Source organism: Indicator indicator, chromosome 38, assembly GCF_027791375.1.
Source record: "Indicator indicator isolate 239-I01 chromosome 38, UM_Iind_1.1, whole genome shotgun sequence".
NCBI classification, from domain to species: domain Eukaryota; kingdom Metazoa; phylum Chordata; class Aves; order Piciformes; family Indicatoridae; genus Indicator; species Indicator indicator.
The window spans coordinates 3,513,165-3,536,421 of NC_072047.1; the positions used below are offsets into that span (position 1 = coordinate 3,513,165).

General features: G+C 51.5%; 2 protein-coding genes across 2 annotated transcripts in view; both read right to left on the reverse strand.

Annotated features, from left to right (window-relative positions):
* Positions 1–1,496: 1,496 nt before the first annotated feature.
* Positions 1,497–4,880, reverse strand: PLPP5 (phospholipid phosphatase 5). Its single transcript, XM_054396635.1, has 7 exons — positions 4,845–4,880; positions 4,550–4,658; positions 4,024–4,114; positions 3,655–3,718; positions 3,026–3,150; positions 2,508–2,678; positions 1,497–1,666 (listed from the first exon to the last, which is right to left on the reverse strand). Exons 2-7 carry the CDS (start codon positions 4,652–4,654, stop codon positions 1,497–1,499), a joined length of 726 nt encoding a protein of 241 aa, XP_054252610.1. The 5' UTR covers positions 4,655–4,658; positions 4,845–4,880.
* Positions 4,881–10,728: 5,848 nt separating this feature from the next.
* NSD3 (nuclear receptor binding SET domain protein 3) overlaps positions 10,729–23,257 on the reverse strand; it is a 32,273-nt gene continuing 19,744 nt past the window's right edge. Inside the window, exons 14-23 of the mRNA XM_054396718.1 lie at positions 22,250–22,402; positions 18,321–18,477; positions 16,959–17,161; positions 16,369–16,481; positions 15,081–15,350; positions 13,812–13,928; positions 12,915–13,056; positions 12,241–12,347; positions 11,674–11,878; positions 10,729–11,277 (exon numbers count right to left, since the gene is read on the reverse strand). Of these exons, the coding sequence (XP_054252693.1) occupies positions 11,036–11,277; positions 11,674–11,878; positions 12,241–12,347; positions 12,915–13,056; positions 13,812–13,928; positions 15,081–15,350; positions 16,369–16,481; positions 16,959–17,161; positions 18,321–18,477; positions 22,250–22,402 (1,709 nt within the window). The 3' untranslated portion in view covers positions 10,729–11,035. The remainder of the gene's footprint in view (positions 11,278–11,673; positions 11,879–12,240; positions 12,348–12,914; positions 13,057–13,811; positions 13,929–15,080; positions 15,351–16,368; positions 16,482–16,958; positions 17,162–18,320; positions 18,478–22,249; positions 22,403–23,257) is intronic.

Here is a 23,257-nt window from a genome sequence, read left to right on the forward strand (position 1 = left end):
GAAATGTTATTTAATGTCTTTTCCAGTAAAAGCCAAAATAAACAAGTAGCTGACTGTGGTGTGTGCCTGTCCTGGGGGGGCAGCAGGAAGGGGGCTGGAGAGTTGATGTGGTAAATTTTGAGGGGAAAAAAATAAACACAAAAGCTGTTGCTGGAGCTTCTGGTGAGGCTGCAGGACCAAAGTGAAGATGCTGAGGTGGTGCTGGCATTGCTGTGCTGCCCTGGGCTGGGGCACACAGGGCCTGCTCTGCCTCAGCCTCACCTTTGCCCTTGCTAACAGAACACATCCAGAGGCCAGTGACAAAGCACCACTGGCACCAGTCCTGCACCACAGTGCTCAGCACCACTCTGCCCTTCCACTGTCTGAGAACAGAAGTGGTGCAGGCAAACAGCCACCTCTGACACCCTACAGTTGTCTGCTGGTTAGTCCCAGGCTCACAGATTGCATCAGCTTGGAAGGGACCTTCAAAGGTCATCTTGTGCCAACCCCCCAGGGACATCTCCAACCAGAGCAGGTTGCTCAGGGCCCCACCAAGGCTGACCTTGAATGTCTCCAGGGATGAGTCTCCACCACCTCCCTGGGCAGCCTGTGCCAGTCTCTCCCCACCCTCACTGTTCAGAGCTTCCTCCTGGTGTCCAACCTAACCCTGCCCTGCTCCAGTTCCAAACCACTGCTCCTCATCCTATCCCCTCTGAACAGTCCCTCCCCAGCCTTCCTGCAGGTCCCCTTCAGATACTGAAATGCAGCTCTAACCCTGGAGCCTTCTCCAGACTGAGCAGCCCCAAGTCTCCCAGCCTGTCCCCATGGCAGAGGTTCTGAAGCCCTCTGATCATCTTTGTGGCCTCCTCTGGACCTCATCTCTTCACAACTGGTTAAAGCTGCAAGGAAGGAGGTGGAGAACAAGGAGCCACCTGGAACCCCCTGCAGAGGGGGGGCAGTGGCTGGCACAGCAGCAGGGCCAGGCCTGAACCTCAGCAGGAAAATTCAGCTCCTTTATTTGGCACACTGCAGAGGCAGGGCTGGCACAGGAAGGCAGACATCAGCCAGGCTGGTTTCAGCCTCCCTCTGCCCCACATCTCCTGTGGTTAAAGACCACAACCTTGTGCTCCTCACTCCAGTTAAGGAGCAGGTCCTGCACTTCACCTGGACAGAGGCTTCCTGGCCGAAGGGCTGGGGCAGCACAGCTGGGCTGGAGGGAGATGACTCCTCTGGACTGGAACAGGCCACACCAGACTGTCCTTGTTCTCCAGTTCTTGCTTCAGCAGCCTTGGCCCTGGGCTGTCCTCCCTCAGGCTGGCACGAGGAACGCTTCAAGCAGGCATGAAGAGAGGCACCCCCAGGCTTTGGTTCATGAAGCAGGACAGCTCGGGGAGCATCTGCTTGGCCTTCAGGTTCATCCTCGCTGCAGCCACTTCTTGTGGCTCCCCAGAGCCTCCCTTGCCCCAGCACTGGAGCAGCAGCCGGGGAGCTGCTGGCAGGAGAGGACAGAGCTGTCACTACACATCCAGCCCAAAGCTGGAAGCTGCAGCCCTCTCTGGGTGTGCTGGCAGCTGCTTGGGGTTGTGCAGGAATGGTTGGTGGCAGGAGGAGTCTGTCAGAGCAGGGTAGTACTGCCTGTAGCAGAGGTAGGCAAGCACGAGGCCCATTGCTGAGCCAACTGACACATCTGTGGGCAAGACCAGAGGAGAGTTAACTTCCCTCTACCCTCCCAGGTGTCACAACTGAACCCTCCAGCTGGCAGCCTTTCAGCCTGCCCAGAGCTGAGCTGGACTGGCAGTGAGAACCTTGGCTGCAAAGCCAAGCTTGGCACATAGGTATAACACAAAGAGAAAGGCATCACAGAGTGGCAGGGGTTGGAAAGGACCTCTGGAGATCATTGAGCCCAAGCCCCCTGCCAGAGCAGGGTCACCCAGGGCAGGTCACACAGGATGCATCCAGGTGGGGCTGGAAAGTCTCCAGAGAAGGAAACTCCACAACCTCTCTGTGCAGCCTGCTCCAGGGCTCCAGCACCCTCACACCAAAGAAGTTTCTCCTCATGTTGAGGTGGAACCTCCTGGGTTCCAGTTTGTTGCCCACTGCCTCTTGTCCTATCACAGAACACAACTGACCAGAGCCTGGCCCCTTCTTGCCCCCCACCCTCCAGATATTTATAGACATTAATGAGATCTCCTCTCAGCCTTCTCTTCTCCAGGCTAAACAGTCCCAGGGCTTAGCCCTTCCTCCTCACACAATGTTCCAGTCCCTTCGGCATCCTCATTGCCTCTGTTGGACTCTCTCCAGCAGACCCCTGTCCCTCCTGAACTGGGGAGCCCAGAACTGGACCCAGCACTCCAGATGTGGTCTCAGCAGGGCAGAGCAGCCATCCCCAGGGCATCAACAGCTTACAGGCAGCAACACAAACCCTCCCCAGAGAAGTGAATCCAACCCCCTCCCAGCCGGCTCTGAGCAGGACCCCTGGTGGCACCCAGCTGTGCCCCCACGCAGGGCCACAGGCAGACCCTCCCCACCTTGCCAGTGGTGTTTGTAGTCACAGGTGCGGGACACGGCGATGAGGGTGGCGAGGAAGAGGGGGAGGAGGAAGGCAGAGAGGCGCAGGGCCCTGGCTCCCCGGCCTGGCACGAAGCTGCGCAGCTTCCCCGCGACGTAGAAGGCAGAGAAGGCAAGGCCGGAGAAGGCGACTGCAAGGGAACCAAGGCTGCCTCAGCACCAGCTCCAGCGCCCTGCTGGGGGCCTCAGCCAGGCCTCCCCCTCCAAGGGGACACATCCTGCCCCTGCAAGCCCAGGGGTCTACCACCCTGAGAGCCAGGGAGGAGCTGTAGCAGCTGGCAGCTGGGCAGCATGGCCCCTGCCAGGACAGCTCCAGGCAACACTGGTGCCCCCCACGGCCCCATTGCTTGGCAGGGGGAGAGCTGAAGCCCCCAGACAGGCCAAAGGTGGCAGCCAAAGCCAGGGGGTGCAGGGAAGCAACCCCAGGCTGCCCTTCCCGTGGGTTGGGTGCGGGGGGCAGGGGCCAGGGCAGGCTCACAGGACGCGTGCCCACTGGGGAAGCTCTTGCGGCCCTCGGTCACCGTGCCAGGGTCGCCGGTGCAGGCCAGCTCGGCATTGGCACGGCCGTCCGGGAAGCAGCGGTAGAAGAAGTCTGGTCGTGGCCTAAGGGAGGGAAGAAGGCTGAGAGCGCTCAGGAGACCTCTGGCCACCACCCAGCCCTGCCCAGCGCCCACAGCTGAGCGCAGACCCCAGCACAGCTCTGTGCTGAAGGAGCCAGGGGGCACTGCCCAGGCTGTGAGCAAGGCAAAGCTGAGCACTGCATCCAGCCCTGTTGCAGGAGGGTATTGCCCTCACCACCCTTACACCCTAGGAGGGTAGCACTGTGCTGATCCTCCCTGGCCAGACTCACAGAGCAGAGGAACTGAGCTTCAAAACAAGAACCCAATGCCCAGGTGCCCTCATTGTAGGTGTGCCAAAGCTCCTCCCTGCTGAAGCCCCTCAAAAAGATGCCCAGGGCCAGCAGGTCCCCACCAGTGTCTTCTCCAGGCTTTAGTTAACTTTACAGCTACAAAATCCCCCACATCCAGTCCAGCTTCTGGCCCTTGCTCCTGCTATTGTGGCTCTACCATTGCCCTCCTCCTCCCCAGGAAGGTGCCAGTTTCTCACCTGCCCACAACAAGCTTCAAGGCATTTGTGAAGACTCCATTCAGGGCGAGGGCAAGGCTGGCAGCTAGAAGAGAGCAGAGACATCCCATCAGCACTGTCCCCATCTGAACCTGCAGCTTGAAGGTGCATGCAGGCACAGGCAGCACTCAAGCTGGAGTCACACAGCTCAGCTTTGATACCCCTGGCACAACACTTGTGCCCCAGCAAGAGCAAAGGGCGCAGCTGTGAGAGCCCAGCTCACAGCATCAGGGCTGACCCTCAGGGGGCTGCAGCTCACAGCATCAGGGCAGACCCTCAGGGGGCTGCAGCTCACAGTATCAGGGCAGACCCTCAGGGGGCTGCAGCTCCCTGGGGTAAGGAGGAGCTCACCCAGGCTGGCTTCTCTTGTGTCATCTTGGTCAGCGTTCATGAAGAGCCTCGCCAGGACAATGACTGATAAGGGAGACAGAAAGGCAATGAACTGCCCCAAAAGGAGAAGGTTGAGAGGTGTTAGTGATGCAGGTTTCAGCAGCCTCACCAGAGCACAACAGCAGCTGCTCAGGGGGACTTTATGCTTTCCTTCCCCACAGCCAAGCAGCAACCTGTCCCTCCTCCACCCTGCAGAAAGCAGAACCCCCAGGGCTGTAACCCTGCCGGACCCCCTGCACCCCAGAGCAGAGTCTCCCCTCCTGTCTGTCACTGATTATGAACAAAAAGTCCTCACTGGTTTGCATAAACTGAGGTCAGAGATCTTTCCCCACCTGACTCCATGCCTACAGATGCTGCCTGGTTTGCACTGCACATTCAAAACCACGCATCAAGAAACAGAGACATTTGCAACAAGAGTCCTTCAGCTTCAGAAGGACCCTTCAGAACGAACACCCCGAGGTAAAGGCAGGGCAAGCCCCGGACTCACCAGCATGGGCAGGGTGGGGACGTGATCCACCTGGACGTAGGGGTTCTTATAGAGCCACATCTCCTCAGGCTGCACCACTCGCTGGAAGGGCGGCAGAAACTCCATCACCCTGGGGAAGAGAGGAGGACGTAACCCCGGGGCCGGGGCAGGCTGGACCCCAGCCGCTGCACTTCGCCCAGCCCGGGCGGGCGCTGCCTGCCCGCACCCCACAGCCCCCCGGGGAGCAGCCCCGGGCCCAGGGCAGGCTGAACGGCCCCGGGGGAGCCGGTCCGAGCAGTCCCCCGGCCGCACTCACACGAAGGCAGCCAGCAGCAGGCCCCGCACCGCCGCCTCCGCTGCCAGCTCCGCTGCACGGCCCCGGGCCCGCAACATGGCGGCGGCGCCGCGGCCCTCCCGGGGCGGAGCGGAACCGACAGCCCCGGCCCGGCCCCGGCCCTCCCCGATCCCGGAGCAGGGCGCCGGCCGCCCCCCGGGGCCAAGCGGAGGCGCCTGGCCCTTCCCTCCCGCCCCGGGAGCGGAGGGGGACCCAGCCCGGCCGCAGCCTCCCCCGGGAGCAGGCAGCCGCTGCTCGGTGAGCGAATCATGGAATGGTTTGGGTTGGAAAAAGCCTCTGCGAGCCTTGGGTCCAACTATCAACCCAGCACCACCCTGGACACCAAACCACGGCCCCAGGTGCCATGGCCACAGGTTTCTGGAACACCTCCAGGGATGGGGACTCCACCACCTCCCTGGGCAGCCTGTGCCAATCCCTCACCACTCTTGCAGCAAACAAATTGTTCCTAATCTCCAACCTAACCCTCCCCTGGCACAGTTTCAGGCCATTCCCTCTCCTATCACTTGATCCTAGGGAGAAGAGCCCAACCCCCACCTCACCAAAAGCATTTAGAAGGAAAGGCAAAAAAAAAAAAAAAAAAAAAAAGGCATTTGGTCGTTGGAACATTCAGAACGATTTATTGAAGTCAACCTCAAGCAAAAAAGTTTCAAATCAGTGGAATGTCATTAAAAACCTTGTCCAAATGAATCCTCACGGAAGCAAGAAAAAACCACATCTGAATTCCAAAGGAGTTTGTGAAATAATAATAAAAATAATAGTAAAAAAAAAGGAAAACAAAACGAAACAAAAAAGGCAACATCTCAGTAAATAGAATGTACAAAAAAATTCGATGTTCCTACCAACCACACACACGTTTCAAGTAAAGAAGCTAAAATCTTACAGGCAAATTTCTAAGGGGGAAGGATGCTAAAACTAATGGACAGTTGCTAGCTATGTACAGGGGGTTACCCAAGAAGCTTTACAAGGTTTCACACTATGCAAGAAGAAGAACATTGGGGCTGAACAACAAAACCCTCCCCACCCCACAGAAAAACAAAAACAAACAAACAAACAAAAACCAAAAGGAAAAGAGAAAGAAAAAAAAGAGAGAGATGGGAGAGAGCTCAAAGCCTAGGCTGCAACATCAAGTCAGGATACAGTAATGCCCCAGTGGAACATCTCCAGGGATAGGTTAACACTACGTCCTTTAGTGTCAAGAGCTTCTCTAAGACAAACCTCCAAAAACTCCTGATTTTTTTTTGCCTTTTTTTTAAGTGAATATTGATGCTTCTTTTTTTTCCTTTTTTCCTTTTTTTTTTCTTTTTTTTTTTTTCTTTTTTTGCTATTTAAGACTCCAGAGGGATTTATTTTCTCCTCCGAAAGAACATTTCACAGGATCCTAACAAAGTCTGGGAGAGGTGAAACGAAAAGGGCTACGGAAAGAACGACTCTAGGAAGGAAGGGGAAGGGATGGAGCTGCAGGGGGAATCTGTCTTGTGCAACGCCACTGGTGTTTGGAACCACCTTGCCCCTGCGTGGGTGGCACCCCCGTGGCCCTGCCAGCTGCGAGGCTTGGTGCCCACCCCATGCCCCCTGGCAGTGCCAGTGGGTTGGTTTGGAAAGGAAGAGTGATGGCAGGAAGGAGGCGGCTGGAGTGGCCATGGGTTTGCGTCCAGTCTCTTCACACCCAAAGTGGTGCCACACGAGGGGCTGTGCCTGCTGCAGGGAGCCTGGCAGGCCCAGGCCCACAAGGATGGATGGGGAATGAGTGAGTGAATGGCTTTGGCAAATGCAGAATGCTTTCCCTTTTGGATTCCACGTGGATCACAGAAGCTGGCTGTGCAAAGCACAGAGTGCTCAGCGCCACAACTCCCCCCTCCAGAGCAGTCAGACAGCCCCTGACGGGGTAAAAACCACCCGAGCCTGGCACTCAGGAATGGAAGGGAAGAGGAAACAGCTTTAAAACACCTGAGCCTGGCACTCAGGAATGGAAGGGAAGAGGAAACAGCTTTAAACCACCCGAGCCCGGCACTCAGGAATGGAAGGGAAGAGGGAACAGCTTTAAAACACCTGAGCCTGGCGCTCAGGAACGGAAGGGAAGAGGAAACAGCTTTAAAACACCTGAGCTTGGCACTCAGGAATGGAAGGGAAGAGGAAACAGCTTTTTTTTTTTGTCTTTTTCTCAGTTTTCTGTGTTTTTTTCCCCTCAGAACAGCAGGGTGAACACATCCAGAGCGGAGGAGTGTATCTTAAGTGCAAATGTTTTCCTTTGCTACACAAAGATCAATGGCAGGGATGGGGGAAGGTGGATGGGGGGAGGACCAAAAGCCAAGGGACAGCACGAGGTCGGAGTCTCTCGTGCAGAGACAGCTGCTCCCCAAAAACTCTCCTCTTTTGTTGTAGATTGACTGTACAGTGGGAGCAGAAAAAGAACCTCAGGGAAGGCAAAAGACTTTTTTTTTGTTTGTTTTTCAATGTAGTATACAAAAAAAAAAAAAGTTATGTATAAATAAAAAGAAGCTGGATAAGGAACTGCAGAGCTTCAAGTACATTAAACCCTGAATTCAATGAGGCAGAGGTTTCCATGTTAAAGTGACTACTTCGTACCAGCGCTGGACACCCCCCTCCCACCCTCCTCCCCCTTTCCCCCCCCACCCCACAATAGTTCTGTAAAGTTTCAATATATACAGATTTGATGCTCACTGTTCATTACCTCCAGTAACTGTGGCTTTCCCTTTCTAGCCCCCAAAATGAAGAGACAGCAAGTTTGTTAGAACCAAAGGCCAAAAGGAAAAGTTCCAGCCCTGTGACTCCGTTTCAACAGGTTCTCTAACACCATGGTGGAGACCAGAGGAAGCAAAACAGCCTTGAGCATTATCCCTCCTGAGCTGCAAGCACCTTCCACAGTCTGTTGAGAGGATGAGGAGCCTGAAAGCCACCTAAAAGCCACAAGACCAAAGTGCTTGCACCACCTGTTAGCCAACAGCAGGATGCCTGCACTGAGCTGTGAAGCCAAGAAGAAAAGCTCCAGCCAGCAACCAAACCCTGCCAGCTCTGCAGAGCAGCCCAGAGGCTGGGACAGGGCTGGAGCCAGGTGCTCACCAGAAGCGTGGTGCCATCAGAAACTTCAAAACAAAAGGTGGGCAAAGCCTGCTGGAGCCTTCCAGTTGAGAGCTTCAACCTCTGCCAGCTCCCAGCACAAACCACCAGCAGCTCTGTGGGTTTCTGCCAGGCCTCAGCATGAAATGACCAAACCATCCAGCATCACGTATTCCACAACTGATCAGAGCAGCTGGGAAATCTGTTCCCTACAAAGGAATCACATCCCTGGTATTCAAGGTGTGGTTAAAATGGTGTTTGGCAAACAGAACAAACCCTTCAGAGTTACCAAGAGAGCTGCAGCTGAGTATTTTCTTATCTCAGAACATTCAAGCTTTTGGATTCACCTTCTCTCCAACAGCACAAAATTCAGCTCAGGCTCTTTGTTCCAAGCTGTGCAAGCTTAGAAACCAGTCTCCTGTTTTCCCTTTTAAGCCCAAGCCTGGCTGTGAGCTGTTACTATTTGTTTGGGGTTTGTTGGTTTTGGTGGAAAAGAAGAGCACCTGTAAGAGTTTGCAAACAAAGTTAACCAAGACCTCAAGTGGCACAGCACAGGAGGGGCACCAGGCCTCAATTCACAGCATTTTCAAGGTTATGAAGCCTTCTGTGAACCTCCCAAGTGTTCTGCTAGCCCCAAGCAGCACAGCTCACGTTGCAACTGACACTCCTGAGGGTGTTCTGGGGCTACCACACCATCTCCCCCTGGGTCAGTAGGGTCACTGTGGCCACCACTAGGGTAGAGGTCTGTGGATGTGCTCACACAAGAGCCTATCTGCAACGCTCAGAATGCTCTGACCTCTAAGAGCCAAACATCTGAACCATCCCCAAGCCCTAATAAATAATCTGAAGCCAAGACACCAGGCCTGATGGATTGCTGTAGCAAGAGCTGCGTTTGGAATTGCTGAGGAGCTTCAACACCACCCAGTAAGAGCTTTAAAAAGAGACAAATTCTTTATCACACAAAAATGTTAAGAAAAATAAAATCCTTTTTGTAAAGTTTTTTTTTTCCATGTAAAAAATACCAAAATATAGCACTGCTTTCAAGCAAGATTAGTGTTTCAGACATTCAACTGACCACAAGATGAAGTGCTTTAGAGATCCCAACAGCCCTCTGCTAACCAGAAACTGATCCACCACCAGGTAAGGTCTGCACAGTTGTGCCACCTCCCCAGGGTGCAGTCAGTCAGTCAGGAGATGAACTTCCAGATCAGTTCCATGGCACAGCAGCTGCTTGTAGTGTGTTTTGTCATTTCATAATTGCACACAGAAAAAAAAAATTAAAAAAAAAAATCCCCCCCTGCACAGAAATTGGAGGATGAGAAGGACACCAGCCAGGGGCAGGACATGTTCTAGAAGTCCCACACAAACTTCTGCAGCTCACTGTGGTCCTGAACTGAGAAGTCATCAAGTTGCTGCAGTTTTCCAGAGACTATGTCCTTGATTCTTAATTCAAAGGCTTAATTTATGAAGTGTTGCTGGCATCTGGCTAGCAACTCAGGGCTCTTTCCAATATCCATCAGCCCAAAGCTAGCCCAAGGTGAGCTGATTCAGAACCTAGGTCAGAAGCAGACCCTAACTCTAGCAGGGCAGGGGGGTGGCACAGTGCTTTGTAAGATGTGGGCTTGGGGGAAGAAGTTCCCCAAAGACTTAACTTCAGCCTGGAGAAAGGAGCCCCCCCTTGGCTCCTCACATGAAAAACAGAGGAGGGGGGGTTTGGATAGGTTTTCCAAAGAAAATCTGGAGCAGGAGCCTACCTAAGCCACTTCAAAAGCCTGGCTGAAGGAGCCTGGTCTCTCTAGCAGTAAATCCAAGAGAGAAGTGTCTCACAAGGCTGAATCTGGTGGCTGTGGCTAGGGCTTGTTCCCCAGACAGAAAATACCCTGTTCACTGAAGGAGTGCTGAGAATTTTCTTAGCTCCATTAAAACAATGAAGATTAAAAAGTCAGAAGATCTCTCTCAACAACAAAAAAAAAAAAAAAATAAAATCAATCTAAACATTCACTCAACCTAAACATGCACACAGGTCAGGTTCCCTAAGCTCTCAGATTGCCTCTGAAGCCTGAAAAGGAAAGAAAAGTCTCACACTAGCAGCTGCCAGAAAAGCAGGCAGGACTTGGCAGGTGCCACATCACACAGAAGGATCCTCCAGCTAAAGAGGCCAATGGCAGGGTTCAGACTTCACTTCTGAGCGTGCTGTGGATCGTGACCAAAGCTCAGAGGCTCTCCTGACCACCAAGGGTTCCCAGATGAGGTGGGATAAAGAAAGGTCCATTGTGCAGTGAAGCTCCTCCTGAACTTCCAAGCCGTCTGCAAACCCCAATCACAGCTCTAGAGCAAGGAACCATCATTTCTCCCCTCCTCAACCACCACCAGATCTCATGTTACAAGCACTTCCCATGAAGTCCTGCACCTGATTTCTCATAGTATTGATCCCATGACCTATAACCTACCGTCTCAAAATGCCTTTAAAGTAAGTACTGGAATGGAGGCATTTCAGGGCCACCTGGGTCTGAAACCCACATCTGGTCTTTTTTTTTTTTTTTTTTTTTTTTTTTTACACAGAGTTGGGGAAGGGAGGTTTTCTTCTTTTCAAACTAAGACACAGAAGTTAGGTTGGCTTTGCTAATTGGTTTTTCAAGACAAGTTGACTGATCCAAAGCAGATCTTCAACACCCTTTCCAAATAAAATAAATAAATAGGTTGCTATGCTTGAGCTTTTCTACACTCAAGGAACAGCTTTTGAAACAGAATCTTCTTTTCACTGGAAAAAAAACAAAACAACAAAAAACCCAACAAAACCAAACCAAAAAGGTTCTGCATTTTCACTTTGAAAGGCCCAAGATGTTTCCTGGTTCCCATCAGTAAGAGCTGCTGTAGCACATTCAAGGGTAAAAGAATGACCAAAGAATAAAAACCAAACACCAGCTCCTTGCTTCTGCTTGCTAAGGTTAAATGGTCCCAGGCCAGACACGACGGCTCCCAGGGCAGACTGAATGTGTCCTAGCAATCTCTTCAAGTTCGTTGCCTCTTTGCCCCCTCTTCTCCCCCTCCTTTCTTTTTGTTTAGAACCAAATTCACTCCTTGGTTTCTTCTGCAGGATTCTGTGGTTCCAATTTGCACTTGATCTTGCTCCAGTACTCGGGTGCCACGGGAGATTTGGGGTCGTGTGCGGAGCAGCAGAGACGGCCATCCAGGGCTGATGCCACCAGGGCTCCCTTCTCGTGATCCTTGCAGAAGGAGCGAGGGCAAAACTCACAGAAGGAAACTGCAGGGTTGCTACAGATGTCACACTGATGCCAGGGACATTCCCACTTTCCTGAGGATGGCAGAAGAGAAAGAGGGGAAGGTGAAATGAGCACAGGCCTTCAACCCTTACCCCAAGCTGTAATTGTTCAGGTAAATACAAAAAAAGGTCAGAAAAAACAGCTCCTACTGAAGGAGCTACTTCTGCTTCCCATCTACAGGAATCTGACTGGAAACAGTTCCCAGGCACTTTGCATTTTTGAGACCTCCCCTAGCTCAGGCAAGATCCAGTCTAACCCTTCCCCCTCATCCTGTCTCTAGATACCCTCAGGAAAAGTTCCTCTGCAGCCTTCCTGTAGGATCCCTTCAGCTATTGTCAGGCAGCTCTAAGGTCCTCCCAGAGTCTTCTCTTCTCCAGGCTGAACACCCCCAGCTCCCTTGGCCTAGGAAGCCATAGAGTTGCTCTTACCAAAAGGTGGTTGAGTCAGGTTAAGGCATAGGAGGTGGTATGCTTTGGGACAGTCCTTCTTGTCACACATGACGAGCTCTCCCCCATCTCCACACTGGAAGCAGTTGTCCTCATGCATCTGCTTCTGCTCTGTTTTGATTTTCCTCTTCTTCTGCTTTAGTTTTGCATTCTTCACCTTCTCCTCGTTTGCCGTTGCAAACGCTGTCTGGGAATGACAAAGGTCACAGCACAGAGTCACTCTCTAAGTCCCCTTGCATTTGAGTCAATCAGCTTTGGGTAATTAGCTGCTTAAATTCAATCCATCCAGAGAAGTTTTAAAGCTATAAAAGCCTGAAATGTTCATCCAGAGATATCTGAACTGACATCATTTGGTAAATTAACTTCACCCTAGACACGACGGCACTCAGGGCAAAGCCTTTACAGACATGCAGGGGTGGAAAGTGAAGTGAAAAGGTAAAACTCACACAGACTGAAGCAAAAAGGTAAATAAAGCAGAAGTCTCCTCCTGCCCTCCCCTCCCTAGATGTATAGATTTGGGATGAGAAGCTTCAATTTTCACCCACGTACTTTTGGCCGCACTCCTAGGAAACCACTGCAGTTCTCTGCTCCACAATGACACTCAGTCCTACCATTGCCCAGGCAATCCAAGTTGTAATTAAATGTTAATTCCATTCCTAAAATGGAAAGAGAAACAATTCACCCTCACAGACAGCAAGCAAAAGACAGCAGTGTGGCAGTGACATTTCATTAGCATTTCATAGCTCTCTTCATTGTCTGTGAGACAGAGCAGCCCAAGCCAGCCTGAAATCCTGCACTGAGCTCTACCTCTGAAACAGCAAACTCTGCCCAGCTCAGACACCAGCAGCAGCTCTGCTGTCATACTGAGCTGGTTAGAAAGAGAGATCAGGTAGAACTCTCAACATGGAGAGACACCACCAGAGCAGACAAACATTGGTGGAAGCACCAGAGCTGTGGTAAGCACCTGCATGATGCAGAGTTAGCACTGCCCTTGGCAGCAAACCCTGCAGCTGGCTCTGAGAGCAGCTTTGTGCTTCAGACTACTCCTAATTGTGAGATCTCTGTGAAAACTGCAACCCAAACATCTGTCTCCAGTGAATGACCAAGTCCCTATAAATGTCACTGCTGTTAGGTGACTCCAGAGGAAAAGCAAAGCACAGCCAAGCTGGGAACTTAGCCCTACCAAGCCACAAGCACCCAGGCAGAACAGTACCACCTCCTACCTGCAGGAATGTCACAAAGAGCAAAGAGTCCCACTCTGATGTCACCATTCACTGTCCATTTCTGGGTTTCACAGTTTGGGTTACAGCTGTGGTTCATGAAACGAGAGTAGTTCCCCTTGGGGCCAGCATCGATGATCCGGTCCTGAGGAGAGAAAGAGCTCAGTGCTTGCAGACCAGAGCTGCTCCCTGCTGATGGCTGAGGCAGCACAAAAATGCTCATTTTAAATTACTTAAAATTGCAAGTTTACATAGAATCATGGAATTGCTTGGGTTGGGAGAGACCTCTGAGATCATACAGTCCGACCACTGACCTAACACCACCACGGCCACTAAACCATGGCCCCAAGTGCCATGGCCACAGGTTTCTTAAACATCTCCAGGGGCAAGGACTCCACTGGAACAGGTTGCCCAGGAAGGCTGTGGATGCCCTCTTCCTGCAGGTGTTCAAGGTCAAGTTAGATGAGGCCTTGAGCAACTTGGGCTAGTGGAAGGTGTCCCTGCCCATGGCAGGGGGGCTGGAACCAGATAATCTTCAAGTTCCCTTCCAACCCAACCCGTTCTATGACAACCCAAGAGCTCTTCACCCATTCCATTAAAGACAAACATAAGATCAAAGATGGAGCAATGCTTCTTCACCATGAGGGTGGTGAGACACTGGCACAGGTTGCCCAGGGAGGTGGTAGAAGCCTCATCCCTGGAGGTTTTTAAGGCCGGCCAGGCTGGATGTGGCTCTGAGCAACCTGACCTGGTGTGAGGTGTCCCTGCCCATGGCAGGGGGGTTGGAACTGGATGAGCCTTGAGGTCCCTTCCAACCCTGACAACTCCACGCTTCTGCCAGCTTTCTGCCCTTAGCTTGAAGCCATGAAGAGCTCAGCCTGGCCAGGAGGTGAGGCCTACCTTGGTCACAGTCAGCATGTAGAAGTTGGTGACGCTGTTCTCGTGGGCGCGTTTGATCCGCAGCCTGCACTCCTCCTCATCAATCAGCTCACCAACATACTCGTTGACAAATTCCCCCTGAAAGATTCAAGTTCAGCAAAGGTAACAACCCCCATGCTTACTGCTTCTTGTGGTGACAAAGCAGCAGCACAGAAAACAAAGCATTTCCCAGCTCAATATACTTTGGAAGCACTCGACTCGAACCATCCCAAGGCAAGCCCTGAATACCGGCCCCAGGTATTTGTTGGCTCAGCAACAAACCCACTCAAGATTAAAAGGCAGCAGAGCTTTCTGTGCTCACCAAACATCTGGCAGCTCTGGGCAACTTGATCTAGTTAAGGGGGTTGGACTAGATGACCTTTGGGGGACCCTTCCAACCCAGACTGTTCTAGGATTCAACTTTTATCACTGTGTGACATAGGTTGGACTTGATGATCTCAAAGATCTTTTTCAACCTGGTTAATTCTGTGGTTCTGTGACTGTCATTTGCTGATTTCTGACAAGGATGAGGGGAAGGGGGAAAAAAAGAGAAAACCTAAGAGGTTTATTTTGTCATCTCTCAGATCCTATCATCTCTGGTGGGCTTAGCTAGGGAAGGAAGCCAGCAGTCAGACCACACTCCGACTTGTTGCCCTGGCAGTGAGAACACATCTCTGGTTCTTTTCCTCCACCAACAGAAGTCACCAAATCACAATCACCTCAAGGAGCTTTTCTTCTTTAAGTATCAAGGTCAAGATACTTCTGCCAAAACAGGAAGGGGACCTACAGGGAGGATGAGGAAGGACTAAGGAGGGCTTGTGGTGACAGGACAAGGGGCAATGGTTTGGAACTGGAGCAGGGTAGGTTCAGGTTGGACATCAGAAGGAAGTTCTGCACAACGAGGGTGGGGAGACACTGGAACAGGCTGCTTAGGGATGTGGTTGAGGCTCCATCCCTGGAGACATTCAAGACCAGACTGGATGTGGCCCTGTGCAGCCTGCTCTAGTTGGAGGTGTCCCTGCTGCCTGCAGGGGGGTTGGACAAGATGCCCTTTAAGTGTCCCTTCCAACCCAATGCAATCTGTGAGCATCACCACTCCTGCCTGATCCACACAGGTTTGCTGTCCCTCACACAAGGCACCACTGGCAGGTGCTGGCATCTTGGCATGCACACCCCCCAGCTGCACAGGGTCAGAGCTTTCACATCACACCACACCAGTGGCTCCCACACAGCCTCTGTTCATCACTCTACCTTTTTAATGCTCCTCTTGGTCCTGAGGCCCCATCCCCGCCGCTCGGTTTTGATGATCTCGGCGTCAGGGTAGAGCCTCTTGGTGAAGCATTGGTTCTGGCAGCGCTCCCCCGCGGGGCACACCTGGGGGTGGCACTCGTACTGCAGCATCCTGTTGAGGCACTCAGACTCCAGCCCGCAGGGGTTCTCATCTGAGGGCTTGCAGTTACAGCGAGGGATCTCCGACAGGTCGGCCACCTGGATCTGAACCTTCCCTATCACCTTGTTGGACTGGGGAATGAAGGAAGAGCAGAAGAGGTGATGAAGAACGTGCACTGGACAGCTTTAGCAGAGGACAGTCATCAGCTGACTGTATCCCAGAGTGCCAGCTTGGAAGGCACCCCAGGGATCATCTGCTCCAATGTTCCCAGGTCACAGCAGAGCTGCAATGAGCTGGGCCCAGCACCCTGGCAAGCTGAGGCTTCAAACTGCCCCATGGAGGGGACTCCACTGCTTCCCTTGGGAGGGGATTCCAGTGTCTGACTGCTCATGGGGAAACATTTTCTTCTGGAATCCAATGGGAATCTCCCCAGCAGTAACCTATCCCCATCAGCCCTTGTCTTTTCCATAGGACTCCTTGGAGAAAGGGAGCCTCCATCCTGCTGGCAGCCACCCTTTCTGTACTGTTCCATGGCAATGAGGTCTGCCCTGAGCTTTCTCTTCTCCAGGCTGCACAGGCCCAGCTCTCTCAGCCCTTCCTCCCAGGGCAGGGCTGCCAGCCCTCTGAGCATTCTTATGGCCATCATACATCATTATGACCACATCATCGTTTCTCCTCTGGACCTCTGGAAGGTCCAGAACAAGTGACAGGTTGCCCAGAGAGGTGGAAAATGTCCTTGGAATCACTCCAGGTGAGGTTGTTTGGGCCTCTGAGCAACCTGCTCTAATTGCAGATTATCTTATTCACACTCTCCAAGAATGATTTTTGTTACTATAACCATGGAACAGGCTCCCCAGAAGGAGGTTGAATCCCTCATCACTGGAGGTCTTTAGAAGACACAGAGATGGTGCTGAGGGACATAGCTTAGCACCAGGCTTAGCAGTTAGCTCATGGTTGGACTGGATGATCTTAAAGTTGTTTTCCAACCAAAACAATTCTGTGACTCTGCTTCTGTGCTAAGACAGAACAAGAGAGCCTGGAGAAGAGCAGAGGAATTCTCTGTTTGAATTTCCTCAAGCCTGCTGCAGCTCCTGGTTTAAACACACAGCTTCCTCACGCACCAAGAAGGAAAGAGAGAAGCCAACTCACTTTTATGTGTTTATAAGGTGGAGGTTTCCTCGAATTCCTCTCCATTTCCAACGCCTCTTTGCTTTCTCTTTGTGCTTTCAGCTCCTGGAAGCGCTTTGCAGCTTCTTCAAGTGCTGTGTGAGGGAGTGGGAAAGGAAAAGCCATCAGCAGCTGCTGCTGTTAATCAAGGCCACACACATGTATGCAATTCACAGCTGGATTTTTAACAGCTAGGAACAGAACTTTATCAACAGAAACACAAAAGTAGCAATGAGTTATTGTATCATGAAGAGCATCAGGTACTTCTCACTCAGTACCCAGACACTGCACAACGATCCCATGCAGCAGATCCCAAGCTCCCTCTTAATGTTCCCCCACTTGGTGGAAGGAACTGAACTTGCCCACCAGCAAGACAACAAGAAGTAGGCACTTAAACAAACAATTGCTTTTTATCTGCAGTCAAGGGATCCACAGAATGTTTGCAGGTTTAAGGTGAACACAGAACACTAAGTCACATAAGATTCCCATGCAGGTTAAGTGGTGATGGAGACACAAACACGTGGAATTTTTTTTTTTTGTCATAAACCACTAGAAACTTTGTTTGATTTTACCTTTCTTGAAGGTCTTGTTAATACTAGTTTGCCCCTCAGCAAAGCTTTTATCTCCTTCAACATAAGGGAAAACTCTGCCCTGGTGTACCCAATAGTAGTCATGTGAACCAAAGAAAAATACTGGGAAGTCCCCGATATCATGTTTGAGGCCCTGTATGTTGAGAGGCACAGACCTGGGATTGCAGATCTCTGCTGGCCACCACCTGAAAAGCAGCAAAAAGAGAAGGAGGTAAGAAGCACAGCTTGAGCCTCTCTCTGTGTGCCCACCTGGGTTGAGCAATGAGAGCTACTTTTGCTTTCCTAAGGGGATAAGCAACGCCTGGAGAAGCTCTCACTCCAGATTGTGGCAAAGCCTTTTTAGAAGATCAGTGACACCTGAGTGGATTTCTGTGTTCCTGCAGGGGAATAACAGCAAACACAGCCTGGGACATCGTGGTTCCATCAGACAGCCTCTGGTTTTCCACAGGCTGTTACCCTCTCCAGAGCAAACCTAAGAGCAACCAAGCGACCATCACTGTCAGGGAAGAGCAGGACTTCATTTCAAGGGTGGCATTTCATAGAACCCTAGAGCGGCCATGCCCAGGGACACCTCTCAACCAGACTCAGCTGCTCAAGGCCTCGTCCAACCTTGCCTTGAACATCCCCAGGGAGGAGGCAGCCACAGCCTCCCTGAGCAGCCTATTCCAGAGTCTCCTACTGAAGAACTTCTTCCTCAGCCCCAGTCTAGCCCTGCTCTGCCTCAGCTTCAAACCATTCCCCCTTGCTCTGTCTCTAGACACCCTCAGGAAAAGTCTCTCTGCAGCCTTCCTGCAGGATCCCTTCAGCTATCAGAAGGCAGCTCTAAGGTCTCCCTGGAGCCTTCTCCAAGGCTGCACACCCCCAGCTCCCTCAGCCTGTGCTCACAGCAGAGCTGCTCAGTCCCTGGATCATCTTTGTGTCCTCCTCTGGCCTCACTCCAGCAGCTCTGTGTCCTTCTTCTGCTGGGGACACCACAACTGGAGGCAGGATTGGAGGTGAGGTCTCAGCAGAGCTAAGCAAAGAGGCAGAATCCCCTCTCTTGCCCTGCTGCCCACACAGAGCTGCCTTCTGGGCTGCATGAGGGCACTGCTGGCTCATGGGGAGCTGCACAGCAACCAGCACCCCTAAGTCTCTTCCTTCAGGGCTGCTCTCAACCCACTCTGCACCCAGCCTGGAGCTGTGCCTGGGAGTGGCTCGACCCAGATGCAGGACAGAGGGCAGATGAATTACTGCAATTCTAGCTCTTCTTTTTGAAGGCTGAGCTGCTCTGAGTTACTGTCCTGTAACTCTCAGTCCATGATACACCCCCAGAGCATTCAAAGCCCCCAACCCCAACCAACTTGCCTGTAATTTCCAAGCTTGACCCAAACGATCTGCTTGTACCGTAGCTTCTTGCCAGCTTTACAGTCATTGCAATTCCAGCATCCCTCAGGCATTTCTATGTTGAGACACTCAGGGTGAAAGGAAGCTGGGCAGGATTCACAGCACAACAGTTTTCCACCTTTAAACAAAAACAAAAACAAGCCTGCTTGGTTTATAGGAGTAAGGATTTGCTTCCCAACTGACAGTCCTGTTACAAATCACTCCACAGTTTCTTTTGTCCCATGGGAAAAAACCAGCAGGAGGAGGAGATCAAGTCAGGCTGAACAGTGTTGGTTAAAAAAGGCTGTGCCAGGCAAGTTGTGACTCCTGATTGCAGCAGGGATGCACAAAAAAGCAGCTGAGTGTGTTTTAAACATGAGTGGAGATGGCAAGATAGACATTCCCAATGGAAGTGCTGCCCCTGAAAGCAGTGCCACCAGCTTTTGTATCTTTGGTGATGGCCAAGCCTTGGCTCTGTGCCTCTGGTCATGGCCAAGCCTTGGCTCTGTGCCTCTGGTCATGGCCAAGCCTTGGCTCTGTGCCTCTGGTCATGGCCACAGCAGTGCCAAAGCAGCACATTTTGGAGGCTCACTTTTTGAACCAACATTGCTGTGACTGAATCCCCCAGCACTCAAGTCAGTGTGCATGAACCTCCCCCAGCCTATAGGTTGATCAATGCACTTCTGTACCAAGGACACAGCACTGTCCCCAATCTGCTTATCCCACCCAAAGAACACTTCAGCAGTATGAGCACAGCAGAGTCAGACACCACACAAAGTTGTCCCCCACAGCCCCAAAAGCTCCTTTGGCACACAAAAAGGGCACCTTAACCTGAATTTCTGGAGTTTAGATTTGTTTGGGTAAAAGCTCTTTTGGCTGGCTTGGATTTTGGGAGGTGTGGAGAGTCACAGGACATCTTTAAGCCACCCTGAGCAAAGCAAGCAGCTCACAGAGTAAAGATTTGAGACCTCACAAGTGTTGTAATGCTTTAAATAGGTAAATAGATAAAACAGAGACATTTCCTGGCTACATCAATTTATTTCCTGTGGCCCAGATGGAAAATCTGGCAGAGATTTGAGTGGATTCAAAGCCATTTTTTCACCCCCAATCACAGTATCTCAAGAAGTGTGAACAAAAATAACTTTCAAACCTTCAAGCAGAAAATCTTGGCCACCTCTCGAGTTTTCCAATAGTCACAATAAACATTCCTTGCATGACCAATTCTGTATTTCCTCTGCTAAAAGCAATCAAATCCAACCAACAAGGGATTTTTTTTCCAGATCTCCCCCAAAAAACCCCACCAAAATCAATAAAAAAAGTTAATTTCTTCAAGTATTTCTTTGCAAAGTGATTTCAGAGGAAATACAGAGCCAGAGTCAATTACTGACACGTTCTCTAACATGGTAAAATGCCAAGAAATGCAAAAAAAAAAAAAAAAAAGTTAAATAAATTATAAGGAAAAAAAACCAAAACCAAACACAAAATTTTCAATGCTGAGCAAGAAAAAAAAACCAAAACCAAAACCAACCCAGCAAGAAAAAAAAAACCAAACAACCACAACCAACCCAACACTTTGCTCTCAGGATGCATTAAGGAAGAGATTGCTCAAGCTAAGCAGAGGGCTCAAAATAATTCTTGTTTTCAGGAATTACAGGTGCTGAGGAAAGGCATCAGAGCCTAGCAAGGTTCAAAACGACCTCACTTAGGATGGGGTAAATTGGGCACATTCTGAATGCTCTCAGGAAATCAAATTTCTGTGGGGAATGAAATAGGACAGCTGAGGATTTCACAGAGATCAGTTAGCTCCACCCCACCCCATGAGACATTTGATGCTCCAGCACCACCCACACCAGAACCAGCAATTTGCTATCCCAGAGCTGCAGGGTGCTCTGCACAGCACAGAGAATCCATCCCAGAGCTGCAGGGAGCTCTGCCCAGCACAGAGAATCCACCCCAGAGCTGCAGGGAGCTCTGCCCAGCACAGAGAATCCACCCCAGAGCTGCAGGGACTTCTGCCCAGCACAGAGAATCCATCCCAGAGCTGCAGGGAGTTCTGCCCAGCACAGAGAATCCATCCCAGAGCTGCAGGGAGTTCTGCCCAGCACAGAGAATCCATCCCAGAGCTGCAGGGAGTTCTGCCCAGCACAGAGAATCCATCCCAGAGCTGCAGGGAGTTCTGCCCAGCACAGAGAATCCATCCCAGAGCTGCAGGGAGTTCTGCCCAGCACAGAGAATCCATCCCAGAGCTGCAGGGAGTTCTGCCCAGCACAGAGAATCCATCCCAGAGCTGCAGGGAGTTCTGCCCAGCACAGAGAATCCATCCCAGAGCTGCAGGGAGCTCTGCCCAGCACAGAGAATCCATCCAAGAGCTGCAGGGAGTTCTGCACAGCACAGAGAATCCATCCCAGAGCTGCAGGGAGCTCTGCCCAGCACAGAGAATCCACCCCAGAGCTGCAGGGAGCTCTGCCCAGCACAGAGAATCCATCCCAGAGCTGCAGGGAGCTCTGCCCAGCACAGAGAATCCATCCCAGAGCTGCAGGGAGCTCTGCCCAGCACAGAGAATCCATCCCAGAGCTGCAGGGAGTTCTGCCCAGCACAGAGAATCCATCCCAGAGCTGCAGGGAGTTCTGCCCAGCACAGAGAATCCATCCCAGAGCTGCAGGGAGTTCTGCCCAGCACAGAGAATCCATCCCAGAGCTGCAGGGTGCTCTGCCCAGCACAGAGAATCCATCCCAGAGCTGCAGGGAGTTCTGCCCAGCACAGAGAATCCACCCCAGAGCTGCAGGGAGCTCTGCCCAGCACAGAGAATCCACCCCAGAGCTGCAGGGAGCTCTGCCCAGCACAGAGAATCCATCCCAGAGCTGCAGGGACTTCTGCCCAGCACAGAGAATCCATCCCAGAGCTGCAGGGAGTTCTGCCCAGCACAGAGAATCCACCCCAGAGCTGCAGGGAGTTCTGCCCAGCACAGAGAATCCATCCCAGAGCTGCAGGGAGCTCTGCCCAGCACAGAGAATCCATCCCAGAGCTGCAGGGTGCTCTGCCCAGCACAGAGAATCCATCCCAGAGCTGCAGGGAGCTCTGCCCAGCACAGAGAATCCATCCCAGAGCTGCAGGGACTTCTGCCCAGCACAGAGAATCCATCCCAGAGCTGCAGGGACTTCTGCCCAGCACAGAGAATCCATCCCAGAGCTGCAGGGACTTCTGCCCAGCACAGAGAATCCATCCCAGAGCTGCAGGGAGCTCTGCCCAGCACAGAGAATCCATCCCAGAGCTGCAGGGAGCTCTGCCCAGCACAGAGAACCAGGTAAAACCTTGCTGCCTTCCTACTCTGGACACCCTCTGTCTGGACACAGCCTCCACCTTCATGCAACCTGCAAACTCCTTTCTTTCCTCAGGCTCTGCTGAAGCTACCTAGAAGGTGTGAAAGAGAACATCTCCTCTTCTCCCATGCATGAAATCAAAGCTGTTCTACATCCTCCTGCACCAAAAGCAAAACTCTGCCTTCTCTTCACATTACTGTGCCAACAGCTTCCCTAAAAACTGGACCAGCCCAGGCCAGACACAAACTGATTTAGCCTCTTGCACGGATAATTTAGTGACAGCAATTATTTTAAGCCCTTTTGGAACAATAAATTAATTAATAAACCAATAAATCAAAATTGCCAACGACATGAACACAGGCTCACAATAATAATCCATGAGTGAAGCTCACTGAGAAGCAGCAAGTGGTGCTGGACAGGCAGAACATTCCTTGGTTTGATTTCCAAGAGAAATAATAGGATAAAAAAAACCAAAAAAACCAAAAAAAAAAAAACAAAAAACCCAAAACAAACAAAAAGAGGCAAACAAACAAACAAACAAAAAAAAGGTAAATGAGTGAAAGAGAGAGAGAGAGAAACTCTTTTGGTTACCTTTCTCACATTTCTTTTTGGAAGCTGACGAAGGAGGAGGAGGAATCATAGGTAATTTCATCAACTCAGCACGATTTGATTCGTTCAGTAGGTAGTGGGACTTATAGGCATATGAACTGAACAGGGGGTCTGAATGGTCCTGCACTACCAACCCTATACGAAACAAACAGAAAGAGATGAGTTGCAATGAAAGTACCCATGATTCCAGAGGGAGAGCAGCAAAACAGAAACCAAAACACCTCCGGTGAGCCTCTGCCTCGGGTGTGTGGGGAAACTCCAAAATCAAAAGAGAAAAATGAAGGAGGGAAAAAAAAAAAAAAAATCAAAACACAAAAAAACCCCAAAACCAAAAAGGAAAGGCTGACAGAGAGGCTTCATGGCTAAGAAATCACAGAATGGGCTGGGGTGGAAGGGACCTCTGAAGGTCATTCAGTCCAACCCCCTCTGCAGTCAGCAGCGACATCCTCCACTAGAGCAGGTTGCTCAGAACCCTGCTGAGCCTCACCTTGGATATCTCCAGGGATGGGGCCTCAACCATCTCCCTGGGCAGCCTGTTCCAGTGTTCCACCACCCTCATGGTAAAGAACTTGTTCCTAACATCCAGTCTAGGCCAGAAAGAGGTCCTCATAGAATGGTCTGGCTTGGAAGGGACCTCTGAAGGTCATCCAGTCCAACCCCCTCTGCAGTCAGCAGAGACATCTCCACTACAGCAGGTTGCCCAGAGCCCTGTCCAACCTTATGTGTTGGGAAAGGCTGAATTCAACTGCAGAAACTTCTGCTGTATCAGCTGCTTCTGGGTGGGGTTTTGGTTTCAGAGATGGCATTGGGTTGGAAGGGACCCTCAAAGGGCATCTTGTCCAACCCTCTTGCAGTCAGCAGGCACATCTGCAACTAGAGCAGGCTGCCCAAGGTTACATCAAGCCTGGTCTTCAGAGATAAGACCTCAACCACATCCCTGAACAACCTGTTCCAGTGTCTCACCACTTGTGCTTTTGCTCTTCAGTTGTG